At 53.3% G+C, this 25,807-nt stretch overlaps 1 protein-coding gene and 1 long non-coding RNA gene across 2 annotated transcripts; both read left to right on the forward strand.

Moving 5' to 3' along the window:
• Positions 1–288: 288 nt before the first annotated feature.
• LOC119101221 (uncharacterized) lies at positions 289–13,095 on the forward strand. The gene is made up of 5 exons (XM_037224518.1): positions 289–368; positions 9,703–9,769; positions 10,922–11,045; positions 11,413–11,513; positions 11,919–13,095. Exons 2-5 carry the CDS (start codon positions 9,712–9,714, stop codon positions 12,107–12,109), a joined length of 474 nt encoding a protein of 157 aa, XP_037080413.1. The 5' UTR covers positions 289–368; positions 9,703–9,711; the 3' UTR covers positions 12,110–13,095.
• Positions 13,096–18,079: 4,984 nt separating this feature from the next.
• Positions 18,080–22,534, forward strand: LOC119101252 (uncharacterized). The gene is made up of 4 exons (XR_005094523.1): positions 18,080–18,264; positions 20,387–20,568; positions 21,314–21,409; positions 22,370–22,534. It is a non-coding gene; the product is annotated as an uncharacterized LOC119101252 (long non-coding RNA).
• The last annotated feature ends 3,273 nt before the right edge of the window (positions 22,535–25,807 follow it).

Here is a 25,807-nt window from a genome sequence, read left to right on the forward strand (position 1 = left end):
CTGGAAAGGCCTATGCTGCCCTAAGTTATGTTTAAGTTTATGATCTGCGGTGATTTTGCAGGTTTTTGATTAGTGGGTACCGTGGCGTGGTGCGAGTGTCCGATTAAGACGTTCCATCTAGCGGGCGGGATGTGCAAGAGGCCCGGCCTTCTTCGAGAGAAAACTTTTGGAAGGCTGCCCGATAAGAACGAAAATGGTGTGGCGAGCAATGGCGTGGCCTAGTTTTCCTTCAAAATAGTCGGGAGAGTGAGTGCGAAATCGTGCTCGTATAAAAGCGGAGAGCGGGGCTGGAAAGAAGCATCAGTGATCAGCCGAAGGTGGTGGCAAACGGTCTCCTCCGAGCTCTATTGGATAACCCATACACCCAGGTGAGTGACTGCACCGACGGCACCGGGAGAGCTCGGGATCCTCAGGGCTCGTGCTGCGCTTGGATTCCAACCTAAAGTTTGGATTTCATGGTACCATGTTTCTTTATGGTACCTTCCTGCATTTATCTTATGAATTTCGAGTGCGGCGATATGCCATTTCTTTACGAAAGGTAACAATAACGCACTTAAGGGGAATGCTGCAGATACATGCAGTCTGGGAGAACCTACCATCCAAACCCACCACGTACACACCCGCTATCGCATCATTTCCTAAGATAGCGCCCTTAGCTTTCCTTGAAGTCGTTCATCTTATGACATTTCTTCTAGTTGAAGGAAACAGAAGGCTTATAACGTCGATGCCTCAACCACACCAGGCTAAATACTTAGCTTATACTTTAAAATCATAGCACATTGTCTTTTTCTTACTCCCTTGTTTGTGTGCCTGTAAGCAAAGTTTACTTTTTGAAAAGATTTTGATTGCAGACAGTCCACACCACTTCAGCAAAGTCGATTAATCATGGCTTGCGAGCATGCTATATGTCATATGACGACGTACATCATCACACTTGAGGCAGGCACTGTGGCCTTCAGTCTGCAAATATTCCAGCTTATCATAGTCGGCATTTTGACGATAACCTTAAGCTCCGTTCGCTAACTTACAGTCTGTTGCTGGCCGTCTGCTGAAATAGGTTTAAAACAGGAGCAAGTGCTCTTTTTCGTTTCTTTCCTGAATCACCGAGATGTTTAGAGTAAGGCCATAGGGCTTCATGTCATGTTCGCACCTGCATCATATGCGCGTTATATCGACATGGCTCTCCGACAGATTCTCATACCAAGAGCATTGCGACAATTATTGTAAACGTTTGCAGTGTATTGCAGAAAGATAAATGGCACCCCGACACATTATAAAGATTAAAGTTTGCACCAGCTTTAAGGTTATTTCCTGTCAGTTCGGTTTCTGCTGAAACGACGAAGTCGAAAATGCTTCCAGTGTTTAAAGGAATCTCATGCGACATGCAACCAAGTGGCAACATTCCCACACAGAATACCATCAAAATAGGGCCAAGTTTACCACTGCCGCTAAGCGCCCAATTCACATGCTTCACCACCACGCTGGTCTGTTGAACCCTCTCCGCCGCTCCGAATTCTTCCTTGCAACGAGTGCCGTTCAAGCAGATGCCACAGCGTCACGAACGAGGCCGCTCAGTCACGAGTCCGGCGGCGCGGCGCGGTGGCCCGGCGGCCGTTACCCAGCGCCTGATGAGTCACGCTGGGTGCACAGCGCCGCGCCTCTGCGGGCTCGCTCCCCGCACACCGGCCCCCATCGACCGCCAGCACACCAACACCAGCGGTGTCAGAGCCGTCGCCTGTTGGCCGGCAGTTACCAGAGGCGTGCGGCAGGAAAATAGCCAGAGCCGCGGCGGAAGCACTCCCGTTCTCGTCAGCAGTGCGACGGCACAGTAGAAGCGCGCGCGGGGCCTGCCAAGAGCACTGTCATTCAAAGTGTGGCGGCTGGGCCTCTGGCTGGAATGTGATGGTGGTTAGTGCGGCGGCTGGGCCCCTGGCTGGAGTGTGATGGCGGTAATGACCCGTGCCCTGCAGAGGCCGCCGCTTTAGCTACCCCCCCCCCCCCCCCCCTCCTGCAAGTAAGCCGCGTGAAAGCCACGCAGCTGACACCGAGCCCCTCTGATCTCATGATGGTCAAATCTGATGCAGCACAATTTGAGCTCCGTAATACTTTCTGTGGGACACACTCTTTTGCAATTTTTAGTGCCGATCTTTGCAAGCTTTTGATTTATGGAACAACGGATTTTCTCCGTATAGTGGTGAGCCAGTGGCCATAATTGCGATCGTAAAAGGTCGTGTTCCATGTCTCAAGTGATGAGTGCGTTCTAGTTAACCTATGCGGTCGATTCCCCCACGCGGTGGTGCGGCGGGCAGGGCTCGTTGCTAGTGCATATGCGAATGTTGTTAATGCATAAGTATCGCTGTTTGAGTATCGCTGAAATGCTTATGATTATCATTTTGCTGGCCTGCTACCAGTCTTTTAGCGAATTAATCAATTCAGGCCAATGACAAGCGCACGCTCGCTTTCTTTTACGTCCAGCAGCAACCCAGCACCTCGCCCCGCTCTCGGTCTCTAGAGACGAACGCTTCACCGCACTCACGCATACCGCGGCGAGCAATTACACGGCTCTGCTGCGTTAACGCCGAGTAAGCCAAACTCGAGCATGCCTCAGTACATGAAGCACGTCGGGCCGTGACTGGCGGCACACGGCATGACATTGGCGATGCAGCCGCGGCGCTCTCTCCCTCAACACGTTGGCGCGCCGCCGACGCGTCCCCAGCCGGCCCGGCGCCGGCGCCGACAGCCCGGGTTTCTCCCCCATGGCGGATCCCGGGCAGTCACGAGCCTCCATGCACAGTCGTGACGCTCGGCCGCCTGAGAGCAGTCTGGCAACGTGAGTCGACGGAACGCAGCTGGTGGCCGTCCCCATCTGGTGTAACAGCCCAGCCTGAGCAGGCTGAACAAGCGGAGCTGCCTGAGCTGGCTGGGGCCGCCTGAGCTGGCCGGAGCCACCTGAGCTCGGCGGCAGCCAACAGGCTCTGACCGGCTCCGGGCGGAGCCGACGAGCTCAGCCGAAGCCTACAGATCGGCTGCGAGTGCCTATGGCCAACTCCGGACGCCGGTGTATCTGCGCCCCTCTGACCGACTCCGGACGCTGGTGTATCTGCGCCCCTCTGGCCAACTCCGGACGCCGATGTATCTGCGCCCCTCTGGCCGACTCCGGACGCCGGTGTATCTGCGCCCCTCTAGCCGACTCCGGACGCCGGTGTATCTGCGCCCTTCTGGCCGATTCCGGACGCTGGTGTATCTGCGCCCCTCGTTCGGTGCACATTTGGATCGCTTCACACGCCGTCGGCTAATGTCGTTTGGAACCGCGGGCGTCAAACAGACCACGTATAGTTTAGGGCCATTGGTAAAAGCCATAAGTTGGGTTGGTGTTTGATCGCTTCTTTGCTGTTGATTTTGCGCACTTTTTCCAGCAGGAGGCTGTGGAGATGGACATTCTTAAAGTACGCCGCTGGCTTGTTCCTATTCTGCAGTGTCACGCTGATTCTCTCGGTTTTTCCCGCCTCACCCGAGTGCGGTTCATCGGAGAGCGAGGCCATTCTGCGCCGTCAGCAAAAAATGTGCCACATTTGTCAAAAAGCGTGATCATCTGGCCGCACAGCCTGGCCAGGGCACCCGACGACCGAAATAGAGCACGTCTGCCTTCACGGCAACTGCATCGGTCCAATCACCTAGGTTTCTCGGCTTCACGCGTCTGAGCAGCCTGTCACTGCTGGACAACGGAGCTTCCCACACCAGCGGCCGCAGTCGTGACCCGCCGTCTCTTCCGTATTTACCCAAACGCCGCGTGACGCAGCGCGCGCCTTATCGACTCTCGAATGGGCTCTTATTCTATTTTTGTCAAAGCACGCGGCACATGCGGCTCTCGCTCTCTCCTTTTCCGTCGTTTATCTGTGTACTTGGTGGCTTAGTTTCTAAAAGGTAAGTGTTAGATTGCTTTGCACACATTCCAATCGTAATTATTAATAATACATGAAGACTTGTCTGGAATCACTGAAATAATGCAAATAGCAAACCATGATCGTAAGGCAGATAACCATTGCAATGAGATATTTGCCACAGATCAACAGTGTCACAAATAAGCCACTGGGACAATGCCTCTTCACACCTCTTGGCAAAGTCTGAGGCGCGCCCCCCCCCCCCCCCCCTCTCCCGCCGCTCGCCACCTTCCTCGCGGCACCGCCAGTCGCGGCTCGCGGCAGCACGTGTCACGCGCGGCCGGCAGGCCACGAGCCCGCCTGGCCTGCAGCGTGAGGCGTGCCACGGCGCACACGGCGACGGCCCCCTCCCAGGCCGGCGGCCGAGCACGACTGCAGCGAGGCCGCGTTGGGCTTCTGACCGCTGCCGCCGCCGCCGCCGCCGCCGCACCAGCAGTGACCCTTGCTCAGGCTCTCCTGCGGCCGACCCAGCCGACGGTGGGCTGGATGGGGACTTCGAGTTCAATAGCAGGAGCTAATACATTCACAAACTCGTGTTTTTCTTTTTCCAAATTTGCGTTTTGTACTTCTAATTATCTACCAATGTCTTTATCTTTGTATTCCGCATGCCATTTCAAACACTGTAATTGCAGGACGACGTTTCATGCATCTATAGGCTACCGCAACACACCCAATCTAACTCAACAGAGGCCAACAGGTTAAGTTTGAGGGTGAGGCTCCACCAAATTTGGTCTTTCCGGCGCTTTGCTTCTGACTCTCGACGGTGACTGACACTTGGAGTTATCTTGCACTAGGAGGTATATGCATTTATGTCTACTTCACAGCTGATTGCACTTGTGCTGTACCCATGAGATCGATTTCGGGTCATTGATTCGTAGGATCCCTATGGTGGGAGGTCCAAATGAGGTGGGGAAGGGAAGGTCTGCTTAAAGGGAGAGTAATTCTCGATATCCTTGAGACATTTTCTGAAACATATTTTAAAGCCTAAATTTTTGACAATACTTAAGACATGTTTTATCTCACTTCACTCCAATAGAGCCTGGCTGCGTAATCCGCTTGGCGTTCTTGTCTCCCCAAACACACTCATTTCAATGGAACGAAGCTATCAGATGAAAAGCTTCGAAGGTACCTGCACTTGCACGAGTTAATAGCTATGATAAGTTTACACACGCTATGAAAACTGGCGATCAATAGAGTTTTCAGATCATGCACACCACGTTGCCTCGTATTTACATGCTGATGGACTGCATTCACTGCTGCACGGCGATTTTCCACTCTCCACGGTCATCGCGGGACTGCATTGCAGCACGTCTGTCACGCGCACACCTGCCACCTGTCACGTCTGTCACACGTAAGCCTTTCACCTGCCACATCTGTCGCACATATACGCCTGTCGCCTGCCACGTCTCCCCTCCGTCTGTCTCGCTAATCAGGCCTGTACCCGTCCAGGCTGCTCTGGAGTCCGACATGCGCGGCACCATGATTACGCGACGGGTGCGCTGTTTATCACGCACAGCTTCATCCGTCACTTGCTCGCTACAAGACGACCGCGTGCACACTCGAAGTCAAACGGCACGTGCTATCATTTCTCCGGCTTAACGTCCCCCATGTCGGCGCAGATGACGCTTCAGACGCCATCTACCGTGGCGTCCGAGCGCCTGTGGCGCCATCTAAAGCCACGGACGTTCAGGCCACCCCGAAACTTGTTCTTTATCATGGACATTGCTGGTCTGCGGAATCAGGCAAATGCAAAACCTAACCTAACCTAACCCAACCTAGCACTTTTTTGGAATGTCGACCAGCTGAGCATCGGTCGTCCCTTCACAACAGAGAGCACAGAGTGTCACAATGTCATTATCCGATGCTCAGCCCCTCATCGATGTTGGACTTTGGACTTCAAAGCTGTGCTGTGCTTCAAAATCGCATTGATTGCTGTGTTTCCCGATGTTTTTAGTCACAGACGCTATGGTGTTTAGGGAGATTAGCAATTTCCACCATGGAAGAGCTCTTGAACCAATCGGGGTGCACGCCAGGCTTTCAAGTTAGTTCTCTGCATATTACCCGGAGCAGTGTTCGATTTGAGGAGCTTTGAGGCCACCTCAGGCATTAATGTGTTGGAGACAACTCATTCGTAAGCACTTGGAGACATAAAAAACTATCGTTGCTTATGCGTTGGTTAGTGACTCGATTCCATCATTATGAGATAACACATCACCGCGCATAACATTGCTGCAGCTGGTTAGATTCACGTGAGTTCGTCTCCCAGCTGCAACTTGTACTCAGGTAAATACGATACATGAATTGAAACTAATACCAGCGCGGTTCTCCCTTCATTACATTCACACGGAGTAACTTAATTCCGCTTTCTTCGTTTCCGTCAATCGCGGGCTCTCGCATTAAAATGCGATCTTTCTCTCCAACGATCCGTCAGATTCAGACTCATCACTCGTCCCAGAGCGTTGTCCAAACACCTGGGATGTCTTAACAGCGCAGGCATCTGTTTGAAAAGCGAGCCGCGGACTAATGTTTAATGCATAGTTCGCACCGGGCATGTAGCGCCACCTATGTATCGGCACGTCGGTGGTGGCGCCACCATCGTTGGTCTGACCATCTGTGGGGCTCATTGGGAACTTCAGAACCGTGTGCTCGTCTCACCATGTCGGCCATTTTTTAAATGCTGTTGGTAAGATCATTGAGCGTATTATTGCTATTATTTGGTGCATGGGTTTAGAATATTCTTTGTGTACTGGTGGGTGCAGGAAGCTGTAGGAAAATTGCCTTACCGATAGTCCTGAAGAAACCTCACTACAGATTCAATACATAGGATCGCCAGGCTCTTACCAGAGCGGCTGCCAGAAATTGATTTCGGTTTTGCAGCGCACTGTACACCTTCTCGACGGTGTGGAGAGTTTGCCAAGATGGGACAATATGTAACAAATGCACCTCCACACATGGCAGCTGTAGATCTTGGAAGGGGGTGGGCATCAGGAGGATTTTTAGATCAACAAATAACATCAAACATACGTAGCGAATGCCAGGTTTTTGGCCTTCTAATACTGACTTCACCCCTGCTCCGATGATAAGTCTCTTGTGAGGCACACCTAGATACTTTGAATGGGGCTCATGGGATCGACTAAGGCGATGGGTGCGTTGCAGCCGTCAACTAAAGCTTCGTGTTGGCACCGCCAGATCGCAGTCCTGTTCGGGTGATGGGTCCTCACACAAGACCCAATTTTATGATTCGGATGGTTTCAGGTCGGCCAGGGACCTTCAGCCTGTTTTCACAAGCGCATCACTTACTCCATGCAGGATATCTTCAGAGTCAGCCCTAGCTCAGCTGACCGGATCAGTTCGTCATTGCCTGATGTACTCAAGTCCCTCGTGTCGTGCAGTTTTGTGGGCACCAGCCTGGCGTGCCGCATTTGACAGCGACGGCCAACGCTTATGACGCATATCATCGTTTACTATGGCATACAAAATTCATTTAATAACTGGTCACACCTGGTAAAGTATTACAGAAATGTTGAAACTGGTTGGTAAAGTCGACCGCAAAACAGACACTGAGCGAGTTCGCTATGGTGATATTCTACTAACAGCATCATTTCTGACTTCACTGCATTGTTGGCTTTTCGTTTTCGTTCAAGCCCATATTTGGGCGCTTACTCCTCCATTTGCACCCCTATGAGATCCCCCCATCTTCAACTGGTTGGGATGGCCTGTTGGCCCTTAGCGTGGGTGTCCCAGAAATCTACCCCATCAAAAATTTGAGACCAAATCGGGAAGAAGAAGATGTGGGCATGCGCTTGACGCTTAAATGTTCGTGCAGTCACCGAAAAAAAATATTAAAAACCCGGCGGACATATTTACCCGCGTGACTTGGTCTCCCAGTGACCAAAGCTAGCCAGAACTCACGCTGAGCAGTTATACCCAGTGATAAGCCGACTGTTCTCGACTGAAGTTGGCCTGTTGTAATATTTAATGATTGGTCTTAATGTCTGAGTGTACATAATGTTGTTGTCATTAGCTGCCCTTACGTAAGGTTGCTACATGGATGAGGACTGCCTTCTAGACGGATCTTTTGGTTTTAATTGCTTATGTTCAAAACGATTGCTTCACCTACAACTGTTGCAACACCCATGTTTGTGTTCTAGTGTCGTCTTGAAAAGCTCACCTTCCTAGAAGTGTGTGACTGGGCGTAAACCTAGGAACAGGAGCGGGCCAGAGGGCGCTTCTGGTCTCATATATTTTGCGAAGTTCAACGACAATCCAATGGTTACGCATGGAAAGACGCAACTTCAAATAAGTGTTTCCCGTGCTTTTTAAGGTTCTCGCTTCCTTTGACAGGAGTTATTACGCTGGACAAAGGTTTGCGCTATTGCAGAAGCATTTGAGTTAAAACTCATGCTTACTTATGAAAATTTACGGTGTGCAGATTCAGAACGGAGGCATTCCTCCGTTGTTTGAAAGTCCAAGCTCTGGGAAATGTGTGCAGACTTCGAAAGCCGCGTGAGAACGTCTTCAACCACCACGTGCTGGACGATCCGCCGTCTACGGACGTGTGGAAAGCATGAGCTTGCCAGCATTTTGCTGTCGATGACAACGGCTGCTGAAACCGCTGCCGGTCCGAGCCGGTCCGCCATGTCACCCGTCCTCCCGCTTTCACTGTTTGGCCCATGACATTTCGCAGCAGCGGAGCGTTTCTCGCGCCCGGCTGGTCCGCCGCTTCGGACAGCGAGCACTGGCCCTCGCCACGTGGTCCCGGCTAATCACATCGGAGCCGCGTTAGGCCGGGGCACGCAGACCCGAAGTGGGCCGCGTTTCACCGGCACGCGCTTTCCGCTCGCCGGCTGGCCAAGGAGAAAGGACGGTGAAACGCGTGAAGGGTGGGAGAGCCCGGTGCCGGCGGCGCCACGCGGGGAGGGGCGTGCCGGGATTCCGCCGCCTGTTTTTACCGAACGGCATTTTTTCATCTCAGGCACACGGGACTTGCGCTCATGCCCCTCATCGTAATCGGATGAAACGGCACGTGGGAGCGGCCCAACAATTCAGACGGATGGTGGCCTGTTTGACACGCATATTGCGTTAGCCTCAGGGATGGAGCGCGCTTCCGCTAGCATGCCTCCCGCGTGCTGTGTTACCTGGCTTCTGTTTACCGACTGATTTCGCAGCTATCGCGGCCGTCAAATGAATACTTCAAAGATGTGGCTAGGCATAAGTTGGCATTTGCAATGTTTGCATAAAGTTCCGCTTCAAAGCCCTGACACGGTCTTATAATCACAAACGAGGCGCTGCGGTGTGGTGGTTTTGACTTTTCTCAGCTCGGGTTTTCGCAGATGATCTTTCACAGCTTAAGTCATGCCTGATTGCAAAAGCAGGTTTTCCGCCCGATAAGTCGCAAATATTTGAAACACTGAACTTTGCGCTTTGTTTTAGGCCCTAGCATTTGGCCCTCATCAGGCCCAAACTTCCTCGAATCAGCGGGCGCAAAGCATCAACTCCTAATAAAAGGCGACATAAGGAACGAATCACGAAGACATGCTGCAACTCCTAATTTATTGAATCAAGTGTTAGGCGTCCGCTGGGCCGAATCTGTGTGAACAATAATTTCAGATTACTCCTGTACACTTGGGCACCGGGATGGGGCCCATTTCTGCCAACCGCCACACCGATTTGGCCCTGGGCCATGAGGTGCTTGGTCTGCGTTGGTGACAACGTTGGCGACCTGATGCTAGTTTAATCATGTGCTGTTTTTTTTTTGCAGAAAGTCAACATGAACAAGAGCGTGCTGATCGCCTTTGTCTGCTGCTGCGTGGCTGCCGTTGCCACAGGTGCGTCGTGTTCCGCTCGGGGCACTGTGACCAGTGCTCACGCCAGCCCCCAGCCGCCACCGCTCTAGGCTGGACAGACTCCCCACTTGACCAGTGCTCACACCAGCCCCGGGGGCCGCTACCCCCTAGGCTGGACAGACTCCCCACTTGACCAGTGCTCACACCAGCCCCCGGTGGCCACCACCCCCCTAGGCTGGACAGGCTCCCCACTTGACCAACGCTCACACCAGCCCCCGGGGCCGCCACCGCTCCAGGCTTGACATGCTCCCACTTGACACTTTAAAGTAAATGGAGATCAGCTTGATTGTCATCGCTAATGGGCGCGGAGTGCCGCTTCGTTCCACCCGGTCTGGTCAGAAAACTGGGTCAGCTGGAGGCGGCTGCGCCCGCGGACCAGCCTCGAGGCGCCTTGCAGCTGCCGCCACGCCGATGGCTGCTGGCCGGTATGCCCACTGACCCGGTTATGAGAGGATCTCGCCCTCCCCCCCCCCCTCCCGTTTCCCGGACGCCTGTTGATTGGGGCGTGGGACCGACGGGTGACGGCCCAGTGCCGACGCCGCCGATGGGGGAGGGCACCGCTCCGGGCCTGCGGTCACACGTGGCACAGGGTCGTGGCACACGTACGTGACCATGCTGGGGGTAACCACTGACCAGCGCTGGGATGCCGCTTGACCAGCGCAGTTTTATGCCGACCCAAAGCCGGCAACCTTTAATTGGTTTCGGCGGCGGTGCCGTCTTGCAAAGTGTTCGACACGAGCAAACATTTCCATCTGCAACGCCGTGATACTGACAGCACAATCATCGTCCCAGCCCTGCTGGCACGACTCCAGAGTCGGCTGCCGTTGCCGCCGTACCGAAATCGCGTGCCTGTCGTCTGTCAGCGAAAACCGCCGCGTGGCAGAAATGATCGATTCGGAGCGCGGCGGGCGTCTCTAAATAATTTGTTTAATAAATCTCGGGCGCGGCGCGTCGCATCTCGCCGCGCTCGGCGCACTTTCCCTGCCGGCTGATCTGTAGCCATCCACGCGGCGGCGGCGGCGTCCGATGACGCCAGGAGCGACGCCCACTCCGAGATCGAGGCAGATGTTTATGCGTCCGACGTGCGGCGGCGAAACGGGGTCGCCGCTTTAATCACCACCGCTCCGTCCGCAGGCACCCTGCAGAAACGGGATACGGAGTACGCTCTGAACGATGACGAAACGTACTACAACAACTACTACAACTACCAGAACCAGCCGGTTCGTCGGCGCAAGTCGCCGTTCGGCTGGCTGCAGAGGTGAGCGCGGCGGCAGCGGCGGCAGCGACGGCAGCGACGGCCCTGTCCGTCACGCGCCACCGCGCCGGCCGTCGGCGAACCGGTTTCTATGGCTCGACGATTGATTGGGCACTTGTCCACGTCGTCTGGTGTCTGGGCCGAAATTGGACACAAATCCACGCGCTTGGAAAAGCTCCGGTCATCCTCCTTTTTGTTTATAGTAGATGTACCCATTGGTTAGAAACATAATGGCCCAATCTGTACTATGCTTTCCAGTCTTTGCCACCGGCAATTTTCACAAGTGTCGTTCCACCGGCTGTGCCGCGGCCGGGCTTGTCCGGCTGGTCATGAGCTGACCGCGCCCCTCACTGTCCGCCGCCGCCGACAGCATCGTCAGCCGCGCCTCCGGAGGGTACGACAGCACGGGCTACTCGGGCGGCAGCTCCTACGGCTACCAGCCGCAGGAGCAGGGCGGCGGCAAGTTTGACAGTGAGTAGGCCCCTCGGACGCCGCTGGTCCGGCGCCGGCAGCCGCTCGACTCGTGCTGACGAGGCATACATATGTCGCCAGAAGTGTCGGGGCGCAACAGTGGGTCGGTCAAAAGGAGTTCTGTCGGGTCCACCGCGGTCCGGTCAGGTCTGCTGTGGTCCGGTCAGGTCCACTGTGGTCCGATCAGGTTCACTGTGGTCCGGTTAGGTTTGCTGGTGTTCTCAACGATCAACCACAGCAATTGAATGACATTGCTATTTGCAAGCACATGCAAAACTTTCAAAAATTGCATTGCGACACCATCTATCGGAAACCGTTGGGAGACCACCCGCCAACTGCCGCACTCCGTCGCCGCCCCCGCTCAGGGAACGCGGCCGGTGACGCGCGGCGCCGCTGTGCCCGCAGTCCTGGGGCCGCTGTTCCTGGTCAGCCTGGGTCTGCTGGCCGCCCTGGCGCTCGGCGCTCTGCTCGCCTTCCTGTTCACCCAGCTCAACAACTCGGGCCGTGGTCTCGACAACGACGACTGGGAGATCAACCACTCGGTCTGGATGGACCAGCTGCAGAAGGACTTCGAGGACTCCTGGGCCGAGGAATAAGCGCGCCCCGATCCGAGCCTGATATCCACCCGCGTGCGCCCGGGAGCCACTGCCCACGTAGGCCGCATGCGTGCTAAACGCTGCTGTGATGATTGTTGAACCGATGTTGTTGTTGGATTCTTTGCTGTTGAATTTGCGACATGTTGCCTGTTGATAAAGCCGCTGTTGTGCTAATGAGCTGTTGTTCGCCTCTTCGCCAGGTTGTTACTGACGTTTGACGTTTCTGGGGTATGGCAATATGATGTACTGCGCTGTTTATGTTTTCATTTATAGCCTTTTCGTTTTCGAGAACCATATTGCGACATCGTGATAGGTTCGTTTCAATTTGAGGCAGGAAGATGGCATTTGCTTTCTCGGTTTTGATCTTAAATTGCTAGGAACACGCTCTCTCGTTTTGTTCCAACGTTAAAACGCTGCGAATATGCAGCCAAACTTCCGTTAAGGTCAGTTCATTGTCGCACCAAATATTTTTATTTCCTTGTCTTCGTTATTCGTGCGACATTTCTCTACCACATCATTTCAACGACAAAGTCTATGCCGCATGATTGGTGTGCTGATGTGATCTTGCATACACTTTTCCACATTCTACATTTTATTTTCCCATAAATTGATCTATTCTTCTGACATACTGTGATGCGCTCGACTTAACCTGTCTTGTCTCGCAAACAACTATCACTTACGTGCACATTTGCGCAGCTTTTCATCGTTGTCCAAGCGCGAGGAGTCCATCAGTCCTGACCCACCCCCGCATGCCGTTCATTCTCGATCGTTTCCAACTGAACTATTTCCGCTCTCGAAGCTGAAATCTTATCGACGTTGTAACGCGCTTGTTCCTCGTGCTGCTCAGTCACTCAGTGCGCGGGTCTGCCCTATCTGTCGCGCGTCCGCCGCATCTGTCGCGCTTGGTTCGCATATCAAATACGAGCTTGGTGCTCTACTGACGTTGGCGCAATATGAAAGGCGGTTGCTGCTTAACAGCATCATCCGTTGGCTCCCAATCATGTTACGTTTCTACCAACTGTCGGACTCCCCCTACACAGTTGGGCGAATGATGGTGTGATTTCTGCATCTACGTCTTCATTTCCCTAGCTGGCCATATTGCTTTACGTATGTTGATATCATCCGCTTTCGTTACCTCAAGCATGTTTATCGTGTGCTACTGCGAGGGTTATCGTATTGCCAACCATGCAATAAAAGTGTGCAATGCATTTATTTCCTTTGTCTTGGCTTCTGGCTGTCACTTGCATGCGATGAGAGTCACATGAACTGACACTGCTGAAAAGATATGCGCATGCTTTCTCGACCAATGCTATTTCAAACCAACAGGAACGGTGCGTTGCCCAGGATTGCTTATTATCCTTTGCTTTCATCCTCGTCTCTTTGTGTCCTTACACTTAGCTGCGAGTTGTGTGTCTTCCTCTTCAAATATCTATTTATTTGTTTATTTTCGTCTTTCTGTGTCTCCCTTTTAACCTACACCATGACTTGCTTCAATGTCTTTCCGCCTCTCACTCTGAGCCCTTCCAATCCTCCGTGTCCTTTCACACATTCTCTTGTCATTCTCAAACTGTTTTTTTTTTCACTTTCTAACCAGCAGCAAGTTCCATTGCGAAACGTTGCACCGTTCGCCATGAGAAGAAATGGGAGCCGAACTGCCAGACAAGATCCAGCAGTTGTTAAGACGAGCTCGCAATGGATGTTAATGAGGGGTCGAAAACCGGGACGGGGCTCACGCTCGTGCTGAAGACTGACAACCGGCAGAACACAAAGTCTGTATGAGAAGTGAGAGATGCGGCTTTTCGTCCGCGCGGGCAGAGTGAGCGTGTAGTCTGCCAGACACGCTTAAAGTCGAGCAGTCATATTTGAACGGCATATCCACCCACAGTCTGCTGCCAAATGAGACGCCCGTGAACATAACAAACGACGTTCCTGCGCCTGCGTCAAATTGTGAGGAGTTACAGATTTGTCGTTAAACAGCTCCTTGACAACAAGTAGCGTTAGAAAGCACCCACATGAAAACCCGAACAGATGCGTAGAAGAGTTACGTGCAATGATACAGCTGTCAATAGCATATGTCAGTCGTTTAACACTTCTCCTGCGTGTTTGCAATTTGCAGAGAGTGTGGAACCTGACTGACAAGCGTCACTGAAAACTGTTAAAGCAAATATGAAGCTGAGCCGCTGCCGGTTATTCTGGAGGACTGCAGTTCCCTTCGCCACGGTCACTGCTAACGCGCAGATGAAAGGTCAGTCCTCCATCGCTGAAAGCCTCATGGGAAGGCTTCAAAAAAGTTAACAGCCGTGGCAGCTAGATACAACGTGTAGATGTGCCTCAGGCGCATCAGCATGTTACTCATCTAGCTCCCACGCTCCAAGCACCATGGATGCTTGTACACCATATTCTACACCAGCCTTGTTTCGTCTCGCCCTGCCATTGGCTGGAGTACATAAACGAGTGATGATAGCCGCTGACATTTTTTTTGTTTTGCAGGCAGCCTCTTATGCACCTTAAATATCTCTCCAAGTTACATATTAAGTCCAGGAACACAATGAACGAAACCACAAAGTGTCTTATGAGCGAGCAGAGGTTATGGTGAGGTGAACTGACGTCGCTGCGTAGTAGGGTATCTACTGTTCAAAACGACTGCAGGCCATGTTCGCATATGCTTGGTAAACGATCAAGCCAGTTTTAATAGACTTTTCAGTTATAGCCGATTAAGCAAAGAAAAGCACGCAACACAATATTGTCCGCCTTTGTAGTTTATAGGGCCGTTTTGGGTTCATTAATGGCGGTAATCGATGGCACACATGACCCACCAACATAGCAGGTTTAAAGCAACTCTATAAAGGCAGATTTTTTTTAAAGAACAGCTACCTATCTAATTAAAGCTTGACCTGTTTTAAAAAATGTATTGGTAACCGTATGCTGATGATATCAAAATGAACGCGGCAAAAGCTATATATATATATATATATATATATATATTATATATATATTGTGAGCGTCACTTACTGAGCCAATGGCGTTTCGTCATTACGAGCATAAGTTTACCAACATATCTCTTCATCTATGTAATAAGACTCAGCTACGCACTTCACTGCACTTTGACTTGATGCATTGATCAGTGACCAGGGACGTGCTGGATGTAGACATAGCAGTGAATTGCACTTAAATGTTGCATTTTTTATAATCTACAAAATGTTCTCTTGAGTCAATGAATGACCAGGGCGTAGCTCGACCCTCGGCTGGCGGCATGTCCACAGGCAGAGGGAATCTAGCGCTTCGTGTACTAAATGCGCACCATGTGGACAGCTAGTTTGAGGAGCTTAAGTGGAACCGTAGTTTGATTTAAGCTGACCTAGGCACGTCCGCTGGTTGATGAAGTCTAGCAGTTAGCGTATTATATGCACAACATGATGCTGTCGCGCCAACTCCGAGGATGGAGCCCATGCAGGTGGAGCCTATGTGCAGCAAGCGGCTGGCCAGCCTTACGCCTGGATTTTTTTCGTTTTTCACATTAGATAGCTTACGAAAGAAGGATGAAAAGTGACTTGATGCGGAATCACCGCGCTGCCCCCCCCCCCCCCTCTTCCCCCTCTTTACCAAAATATTGGCTGTGCGCTGGAGTCTATGCGTGCTGCCCCGCATCATAGGGGCGTGGGATATAGTTTACCGTCAATAGTTGCTGAGCAGCCAGATGTTTGACAGCTATGGCAGATTGCGCTGGGCTTAGTTGCGTGGCTTCTTTGTTCTGTCATCGGAGGCCTTAATTTTGTCTAAGTGGGGTGGCTGCGTCTAACTGCTTAGGTTCTTGGGGAGTGGAGCAAACATGTACATCGCTGCAGAGGTCAGAAACGACCTGCCCCGCCTGCAATTCATACCAGTGACGTTCTATGATGGCGTAGTCCACCCAGGGCCCACTGATCTGGAGCAGGGACCTCCAAACACGTGAAGGGAAACTCTGTTCCAGGACAAGGCCTCCTGATTCACGTAGGGCATGCCAAATCCGCAAAGCCCCTTGACACAAAACAGGGACGCGTGGTTCAAAACAGGGTATACTCCATTCAAAAAGGAGGTCTCTTGATCCGAACAAAGGTCTATCGATGCAAAAGGGCCTCCTGAATCCGATTATTGACCTACTAGCTCGGGCATGGGTGTTTAGATTCGAGTAATATTTGGGTACCTGCGAAACCTTCTGCTTAGTTAAACCGGGCCTCCTCAATGAGGGGAAATATACTCTTGCTACCCACTGCCAGTAGACGAAAAGGCAGACACCTCCCACCCCTATGATGCGCCGCCCCTGACTCATTACAAGACAGATGAGGGCATAGAGCCCTTTTGTCTTGAGTGGCCTGCAATAGCGTCCCTTGCCGAAGCGTAGAGGGGTCTAACGTGTAAAGAATAGGGATAAACATGGCACTGAGCGCCACGGATTTGGTTCGGAAAGGGCTGCGCGATCAGTGGAGGGTAATTAAAGTCATTTTTATTCAGGAACCCACAACCCCTTCGACTTTATACCTTTTGTTGTTCTGCTTAGTTAAATCTTCATAGATTTTTCTTTCTTTCGAATTTTACTCATTTGACATTCCCTTTATGTTAGACTCATTGCCTTTCTTCCTTTTTTTCAACTGACTTTTATCTCTTCGGAGTTATGACCGTTTGACATAAGCCCTTTGGACTTTTTCGGAGATATGTTTTTGTTTTCTGACCTTTTCCAGTACTGTGTATTCGATTAATGAACTGTTTTTCACCGTGATGAAACCCTCCGAAATAAGCCCAATGCTTAGCAGAATGCCCTTTTCGTTGCAACGTTTACCACATGTCACGTTTGATAATGTTACATTCCCAAAGGTTGCCGACACTGAAGGGCTCGGCGCGGTAGCCCGGGCGGCTTCCTGGGAACTCAAGGCCTGTCAGGAGGAGAGCCACAACACGCAACGCAACGCACATCGTCCTGAACAACAGACAACTGCCGGTGCCATTACGCGGAGGTAACGGGCGACCGTGGATCTCACCGGCTCCATCAGGCCGTACGTGATCGGCGCCGGGGCTCCATCAGGCCGTGCTTGATCGGCGCCGGGGCTCCATCAGGCCGTGCTTGATCGGCGCCGGGGCTCCATCAGGGCGTGCTTGATCGGCGCCGGGGCTCCATCAGGCCGTGCTTTATCGGCGCCGGGGCTCTATCAGGCCGTGCGCGGTCGGCGCCGGGCGGCTGCGCGCCTTCCTATTGAAACAAACATCAGATACGCTGAAATAAGCTCACTTTAAGTTATTGGCATATCTGTATGTGGAAAAGGATGCTCTAGACAATGCATTTCTTCTTTAAGCAAATATGGTCCTCAGGATGTCATTGTTTGATTACATCATCGCACCGTATACAGTATTGATTGAGAAGCAATTGACGCCTGTTATAGCTGGAACTCTTACGCACGAAGACCAGATATGAATATCTCGACATAATGTTTGCATTGGCCTTGATTGCCACACGGCTAGTGGCATAAGAGGAGGCGTGATTACGGCGTCGGCCTGGCCGGATTTGCGTGACGTTATTATGGCGTCATGACTGAGCGGTTCACCTTGAAACAGCCTCACCGAAACACTTTGGTCATCTTCGCGGGCGTGCATCACAAAAACAGGAAGCGTTTAGGTCTTAACAACGGCACGTATGCGAACTGTACCGAATAATCTTCAAGACGGCTATTTTAGTGCAAAACCCCATGCAAATGTGAAACACCCCCTTTAAAGTGCAGGCATACAATGTGCAACGTGTCATTTTCCGCACCATCCGCTCGTGCTCGGTAGGGCTTTCCGGCGGGGCGTGGAGCAGCAGGAAAGCCGGCCATGGTCCGCAGCTCCTCCCGCCGCGCCAAACACAACCATTAGCCCAGAGATGGATGCGGATCGGCCCTTCTTCCGAAATGGGCCATCTCATCTGGACTAATGGACGCGAAAAGCCAGGTCACCGGCGAAACAACATGCGGGCGGGGATCTTCTCTGACATGTTTTGGTATGCTCTGATCTCTGACATGGTTAGAAGCCGTTGCTGCTCCGCCCCAAGGACCCCGCCGAGCCGTCACCGTCGTCACTCTGGCTGACATCAGAAGTACCACGCCACGTGAGAACGGATCAGAAGGGGACCCACAGGATCGGTCGAGGTAAGGCAGGAGCGGGCGGGCGGACCCTGCACCGTCGACGGCGACGCCAAGCCCGAGATCTGGTCCAGGGGCACGTTGGGGGCATACCTCTGGAAGGAAGGGATAGGCCCGCCCGGCAACACAGTCGGAAGGAGGGGGCTTTACGGTAATACTATTGGACCGAGAAAAAATGAGGGCGTGCCGACCCAGTTGGACAAAGCCTTCCAAAAAAGTTTATCAAAGGGAGTCAGTTGAGAGGAAACCCCGAGGGAAAAGCTGAGGAGGGGGGGGGGGGAGGGGGAGGTCTTCGAGGCAGACAGGGGAGAGTGCATTAGGAGCCGAGGGTCGTACCTCGAGGACGAGACAGCCACTACTCTCATTACCTGGCAGTGACTTCAGGCCCCGCGGACAACGGAATACCGGCGACAACATGCACGTGTGAGTCCGCAGGCTGTTGCCGCCATCCTTACCGAGCTATGGACTGGTGGCACTCCAAACGTGTCTCTTGACCCGTCCCCACCGGGCGGGCGTGGGCCATGGTCTCCTGTTCCCTCTCGTGTGGTCGAGAAAAGGGCGGGGGGCACTGGCTAGGCGACCCCCCGGCCTGGCACTGTTATTGGATCCCTCCCATAATTAAGGGGAGGGCGATGCCTCACGCGGCTCGGCGGTGGGCCCCCGTGAACCAGGGAACTGGTGCGTCAAACCGGGTAAATATCTGCGTTGGTGTTTAATTTGTTGTAAATGTAGGTGACGATCTGTGTGTTAAGGGTTGAAGGCGGAAGCGAGGCCGGAGGTGATTTGGTCAGGCGATGAAGAGGCATTCGCGCCCGGCGCGGGAAGGCACGGTGCGAGGCCGTTGACCCGCACTTGGGCGCGATGGCTCGCTCGTTAGCCCGCGCCGAGGCTATCTTGATTTTGTCGTTGGAGGCGGCCACGTGGAAGCGCAGCGGCTCGTCGTGGCCCTTGCCGGTCCCGTGTCACAGCCTCGCGCGGCGTACGGGCCACACCTGCATATTCCTGAACGTCTCCTTTTGGCCATGGCGCTATTCTGTTGGTTAGTTGGACGACTTGTCTTTCTTGGTTCCCCGAATTTTTCTCGATAGGTCGGGGCGGCTGGACCCTCACTGAGGCCCGTCCAGCGCATGCGCACGGGTTCTTTTAACGAACGCGTGTGCTTCCCCTTCGCCCTGTTTTTTGTTTGTTCGTTTTTTGTATGACTTGGTCCGGCTCGATTCACTGACTGATCTGCACACGGTGCCATGCTCGGTTGGCAAGGGCCCCTCTCGTCAAGATGGGATTCGCTACGGACACCGGAGGTTTGGTGCGGGGTAGTGCGGCGGCGAACTTTCCGAAGCAGACGGGATCTCCTGGTTTTTAGCCGGCGGTCGAAGGGAGATCGTCTTCCGTGGGTGCTGTGGCATCACGGCGAGATACACCGAATTCGCTACGTCTCAAGGGACCGTCCACGACTCCGCGAGAACGGGGGATGTCACTCGCGAGGCGGGGTAGCGCTCGGAAGCAGACGCGGAACGCGCCCGAGCAGTACGGCTCGGCTATGGCCAGGATTGAGGAGTCCAGGCGACCGCAATCCTGCTCTTAGGCAGATGAACGTTTGTGGGTAGCGCGACTTGAAGGCGCGGTTTTCGCTGTTTTTCTGTCTGGGAGACGGTCGCCTCGTTTCGTTATCTCTCACTTGACCTCGGATGTGACGGCATGAAAGGCATTGGTCTCGGTATGACCAAGGACCAGTGGGAGCCGCCGGGGATGCCAGATTATGCGCGGCGGTGGCTGGGTCTATCCGTTGGTGTACAATGTCCTTGGAAGAGAATGAGACACAGCCTGTTCTCTTCCGACATGGTGTACGCCGGGCCTTAAAGTTCTTGATCGCGGATTGTTGGTGGCAGATACAGATCCCGCCATCGACGCTCGCAGGGAGGGCGACAGGGGGCCGAGCCGCCGGACAGTCCAGTCAGACTGAGTCCCCAGAGCGCGCTGGTCGAGGAGACCGTAAGGCGTGAACAAGGTCATGCCGGGTGCTCGCTGGCTACCGAGGGGCTCCACCGTCCCATCTGGCACGCTGTCTACCTCCAGGTCACTGAGGGACGCGCCGTAGGGCGGTGTCTTACAAAGCTCACTCTGGCAGGCGGGAGGCGAGCTCGCAGAAACTTCGGAGGCGACGTTTCCGTGCTGGACGATGTGCTGCCTAAGGCGCGTGCGCGGCTGCGGAAAGCTGCGAGCTGTGGGCGTGGTCCAAGACATGGTGGGCCTCCCACCATGGATGGAGCGCGAGCAGTGTCTTCTGAAGAGGAAGCCACCACCCTGGAGGTCAGGCGAGAGAATGAGTTGTTGTCCAGCTTCGGACGCCTGATGTCGGTTCAGTAGCTGGGTCGGTCCCCCCTGATAAATTAACCTGATGCCTGACATGTTTTAAAAAGGGCTTAAGCGTGGATTTATTGGATGCTTGAAATGTAATAACTAAAATTTAAATTAGCTTAAAGAGGACTCGCGCAGACGGGCCAATTATAGTGCTAAAGCGTTGGATATAGGAGGGGGGGGGGGGGTTTCATCACTGTGTGAGCCAAGAATTAGTGGGGTGACGTGGGCGCCAGCGGATGTGTAGGCTTGGAATGAGTGTGGTGGGGCGCCGAATGCATGAAGTCTGTGTGGATTAAATTAATACCGATGGGGCTCCCAGGGTTCTCATCTAACAGGTCCCTGCCAAGGTAATTCGCCGATTGCGTGGGATTCCAGCCAATTTGGACGCATCATCAATGCGTCTAGACCAGTTTTTGCCCCATTTGAATATTATCGTCAGCTAAAAAGATGGAGGTGTTGTACCGTGTTTATGGGCGCACAGCCATGAAAGGGGCGACAGCCGTTCATGGGCTTAACCGGACTTACCGCCCCACCAATACCCCGGACACCCGCTTCATCCTAGCTCTATGGCTTACGCGAGTGTGTGCTGCCGTCGGGTGTACCTGGGTCACAATGTGCCGAGTCGTACGCTTGCACCATCTGGCTCGTGTGCTGACCAATGAGCTTCTCATTATGAATTCGCTCTTGCGGGGAGGCATGACAGCGGCAGCCGGCGGCGCACAAACATCCAGCGGCGGCCTGGCAGCAGCGCAGCGCTCGCAACCCACCACAGAACACCCCCCAAAGAAAGGTATCCTTGGATATGGGAAATAGAAGTTGAAAATATCTGAACATGGTATTGGAGTTATTTATGTCTAATGTGCTGTTCATACGTCTTAGAACTTCGCATGCTTATCACATGCTAAGGTTGCTGGACCCGGTGAAAGCAAAAAGGCTGAGTTTCAGTTTAGGGACTCAGCACCCCCCCCCCCCCCCCCCCACGCTTGAACACGTCATTGTATCCTCGAGACTGACTTCAAAAATTGACGTTTGACTTTCATCTGCTCGTTTTCTTCATACACTCCGCTGTTAGATCCACTGTAGAAGTGCCAAACAGCGCTCATCAATACGCGATCTTAATAAATTTTCATATTTCAGACATACATAACATATGAAGTAAAAACAAAGTTGCAGTGATAGGAGTGCAGAATGGGAAATTTATCTGTGTTTTAGGGCTTGGGACTGCAGTATCCCTGTCTGAAGTATAAAATGGTCTGTCCGCAGGTGGGTTTTTTGTATTTGTGGTAATGGTGGTTCACATTAAAATTCTTCCCTGCTGCTATGCCAGGATGAAGTGAGTAATGATTCCGAGCACATTCAGCAATTATATCAAGTCAAAACTATGGCAGTTTTTAGGAACAACCAATTATTTTTCCCACAAGGCCAGATATTAAAAGCTGCTCCTTTATAAATATTTGCATAAATTTTCTTTGTTCTGAGGGTGCAAGTGAGAACAGCAAATTTGCAAAGTTCCATGGACATCAGCGTGAGCCCCAGTCACAGCCCCAACCTCAGCTGGGGCTTGGGCCGCGGCCGGGTCAAAGACATAGGGGGAGGGGTTAGGGGGTCCGGAAGCAGGCCTGGGATGGTGAAGAGGGCCCAGCTCTAAGATATGTTGACACAGTGTGCCGATATGACGTTTCACTGATATCATTAGTGCAAGAAGAAACCTGAACCGGAAAATAACAGCCGTTCCTCCACTGGGTTGCAGGAGCACCGCTGTTAGGCGCCGGCCGCTGTCGTCGTCTTGTCTGGAAACACCGCCGCTGCTCGCCGACGGGCGGCTTCCTCCATGGGTGGCGGTTACCGGACAGAGGAACGTCTTCGCTGCCAGCACCTGATGCCCGGTGCTGGCAGCCCAGCGCGGGAGTGAAGCTGTTGGACGCTGGCCGGCGGCCGTCGCCCGGCGTGTGAGTGCCGCTCCTGCCGTCGTCCGGTCTGGAAGCGCCGCCGCTGGTCTCCGACGTGCGGCCTCCTCCTGCCGGTGGGAAGCCGTCACCTGGCACAGAGGCTTCGTCGCTGGGCGCCGCCCTCTGTAGGAGCGATGACGTTGCAAACCGGCGGGCGGCCGTCGCTCGGCAAAGGGCTGCCATGGCAAGCTGGCAGGATGAGCGCGACTTTGCCAAGATGACAAACCTGTCTGCGTGTGTCTCCGATCTGGCGTGACGTGGTCGTTGCACGCCCGATGCGCGGCCAGCCTGATGGATACGCGCCCAGCCTTATCGATATGTTTCGTGGTCGAATTGCGCAAATGGTGATATAGCCGCATTGTATTCACGAGCCCAAGCTGAACGTGCTGCGAGGGGGCTGTGGCGAGAATTGGGAGTGGGAAGCCTTTGAGTTCGTAGTGACTGGGTTAGTACATAGTTGTTGCTCCAACCTTTAACCTATGTTTCGCGTGGCCCCAGTCCTTGGCACGCGAGGAGCGAAGAGCCAGGCGGTCGCCTAGGCGAGTACTGATGCCGGACTGTTGCGTGGAGCGTCGGGCGGTCGTGTCGGTCGTTGGATTAGTATGTGAGCCATGGTTGCATAGAAAATTTGGGCCTCCCAAAATTTCGGGCTGAGCAGATATGTTCATCCGTCTCGGCAAATAGCAAGCGTCTACCTCAGTGATGTATTTACATAGTGTTTCCCAGTACATGTGTCCACCCCTTATCATATTTATGAATGCATTAACATGTGGGTGAATGAATGCTAGCTTCAAGGAAGTATTTCGCATTTGTGGGGGGCTTTGAGCTGAAATAGCCATGGCGAAAGAGTGTTAAGTGCAGTTCACAGATCCTTATTAAGACCTAACCGAGTGTAGTTTCTGAGCGAGACATCCGCGAATATGTGCAGATCGTTCCATGCAGACTAATTCAAGGTCACACAGCATCCGTGACGCCCTACAAACAAACAAACAGAAAACTGAGTCTTTCGCCACCCAGGGGCTTGTTCCACGTCCAGTGGGTATGGTCCCAGAAGCTCCCTGGCAGCGTTACTGGCTCAGGTTGAGGTCAGTCAACCAAACGTCTCCCCCCCCCCAAGACCTGATTTCGTTTCGGGATGATACCACGGAAGTACGCCGTTGAAGTTGGGATGGTTGCGAACCTGCGTCTTAGCAACGCAAATATTTCATCAAACCATTGATCTTCTTATATGCAGCATATTTTGAGCAGCATCCACATTCGCCCCCCCCCCCCCCCTCACCATCCCACCGCCGGCCACGGTGTCCTTCCTTCCCTCCCCCTCTTCTCCCCGGCTGAGTGGTTCTGCGACAAGTCGTAGCTATGGCAACCAGCTTGTGTGACGTAAGCCAGCCAAACGTGTGACGTAAACAATCGCAGAGGTATGCCGGGCGGCTGTCGGCGCGCCGGCGGCCTCCGCGGCGACACGAAAGGTAGCCTGTGAAAACTGGGCTTTATGACGAAGGTCGGAGCACTCGGAGAGCGAGCGGACGTATGGACTGTCCTCTACATCAGCCACAGCGCGAGGTCAGCAGAGCCGATCGTCAGGGAAGTCGTGCCCAGGAACACGAGCGCCGCGTACGACTTGGTCGCCGCTTCGGGACGGACGCCAGCTGGCGTGGGAGTGACGCAGCACCGGAACGACTCTCACGCCTAGGCGCTAGCTGGTTCCACGCGGTGGGCAGTCCGGGATCTCATGTCTGGCGGACCCAAACCCTGATTCGGCTGCCCTCAGGCGTGTCGCCGCCGGCTGTGCCACTGGCCCTGAACGGCGGGCCACGTGCAGCGCAATCAGGCGTACAGAAAAGGTCGAATGGTTTGTCGTGTGAGCTGAGACGCACTTATGAATCTGCTGATAGAACAGCGCACTGTCAAGGCATCAACATCCTAAATGACATCTTCGCTCAAGAATATGAGTGCTTCCTACATACTTTGCTCAGGCATATCCCCCGTTCAACTCGTGAGTACAATGGTGTACATTTTTATGTGTATTGAGCATACATGTATGATGTATAGCCACGCTGATGCAACAACGCCAGCCGCCGCGCGCGCTCCCTGACGACGTCGGTTCCCACCCGCCCGCTCAGTCCGTAGATCTCCCTGCAATGTTCCTCAAAAACCGCCGCTGTTGAATTGATGTATGACCTGGCCTGTTTAAATCAGGCGTTCTTTTTCTGATCAGGATGGCTTCAAAACTTGTTAACGGAGGTTGTTGAAATATGCTCAAGATAATATTTCATTGTTTAATTAATTAATTGATAACCATAAATTTACGTTTTGGTCCGATGATTACCTAAAGCTCTTATCTACCATCGGGCAAGCCTATCTCCCGATCCACGACGCCAACGGTGCACGCAGTATCGATTTTCCAGCTGCAAAAGCCAGAGGATCGGCGGCGTCTGGGAGGGCCCCGCCACTTGTACGCCGGCCACGGGGGCGCCGGACCGTGCCACTGGTAACCAGGCCACTAGGACTGCGCCTCTGCGCGACACGTAATGACGTCACAGTTCCCACGCTCGGACAGCGCCCATGACTGAGTGAGGGGGCGGGCAGGACCACTGCGTCCGGGAAGGAGAGTGAGGAGGAGATCCAGCATTCCCCGATGCATCGGATTACGTCACTGGTGTGCTCTATAGTCTACGCTTATGCATGCAAAGATACGGTGCAAAACAACATGAAAAAACAAGCATGAAGTCTCAGCATAGCTCCGTTTCCGGCGTGTAGCCAGAGAATGGGGGCGTTTGGAGACAGCTATCAGGGCTAGCAAAAGCCAGGAAGGGGTCCGTAATAGCATATCTACAGAAAGCATTGCCGCATTCGACAGTGTGGCGACTTTGATGGCATGAAGCTACCGACATTCACCAACCCGCTGTATGAAGAAAACTGCCCATAATAAGAGAAATCGATTTCAGTGGTGATCCGGAACTGTGCGCAATAGTAAAAGCCATAACGTGTGAAGCTCCCAGCGAAACAAATAGCCGCGCCTCACCGCGTGCGCGATCAGGGTATTACACAGACAATCCCCAGAAGTTGCTGTAAGTGATAATAGGTGGTGAGGCCCCCTGCCCCCCCCCCCCCTCCTCTCAATACCCGCAGGAGAACAGATACCAACATTGGTTCAATGTTACGTAACGATAACATTGACCCCATCGGGTCAATGCTAGGCTGCATTAGGACACGAGGGTTAACAACTGAAAGTCTTC

This window comes from Pollicipes pollicipes, unplaced genomic scaffold (assembly GCF_011947565.3).
Source record: "Pollicipes pollicipes isolate AB1234 unplaced genomic scaffold, Ppol_2.1 Scaffold_4881;HRSCAF=5763_pilon_pilon_pilon, whole genome shotgun sequence".
NCBI classification, from domain to species: Eukaryota; Metazoa; Arthropoda; class Thecostraca; order Pollicipedomorpha; family Pollicipedidae; genus Pollicipes; species Pollicipes pollicipes.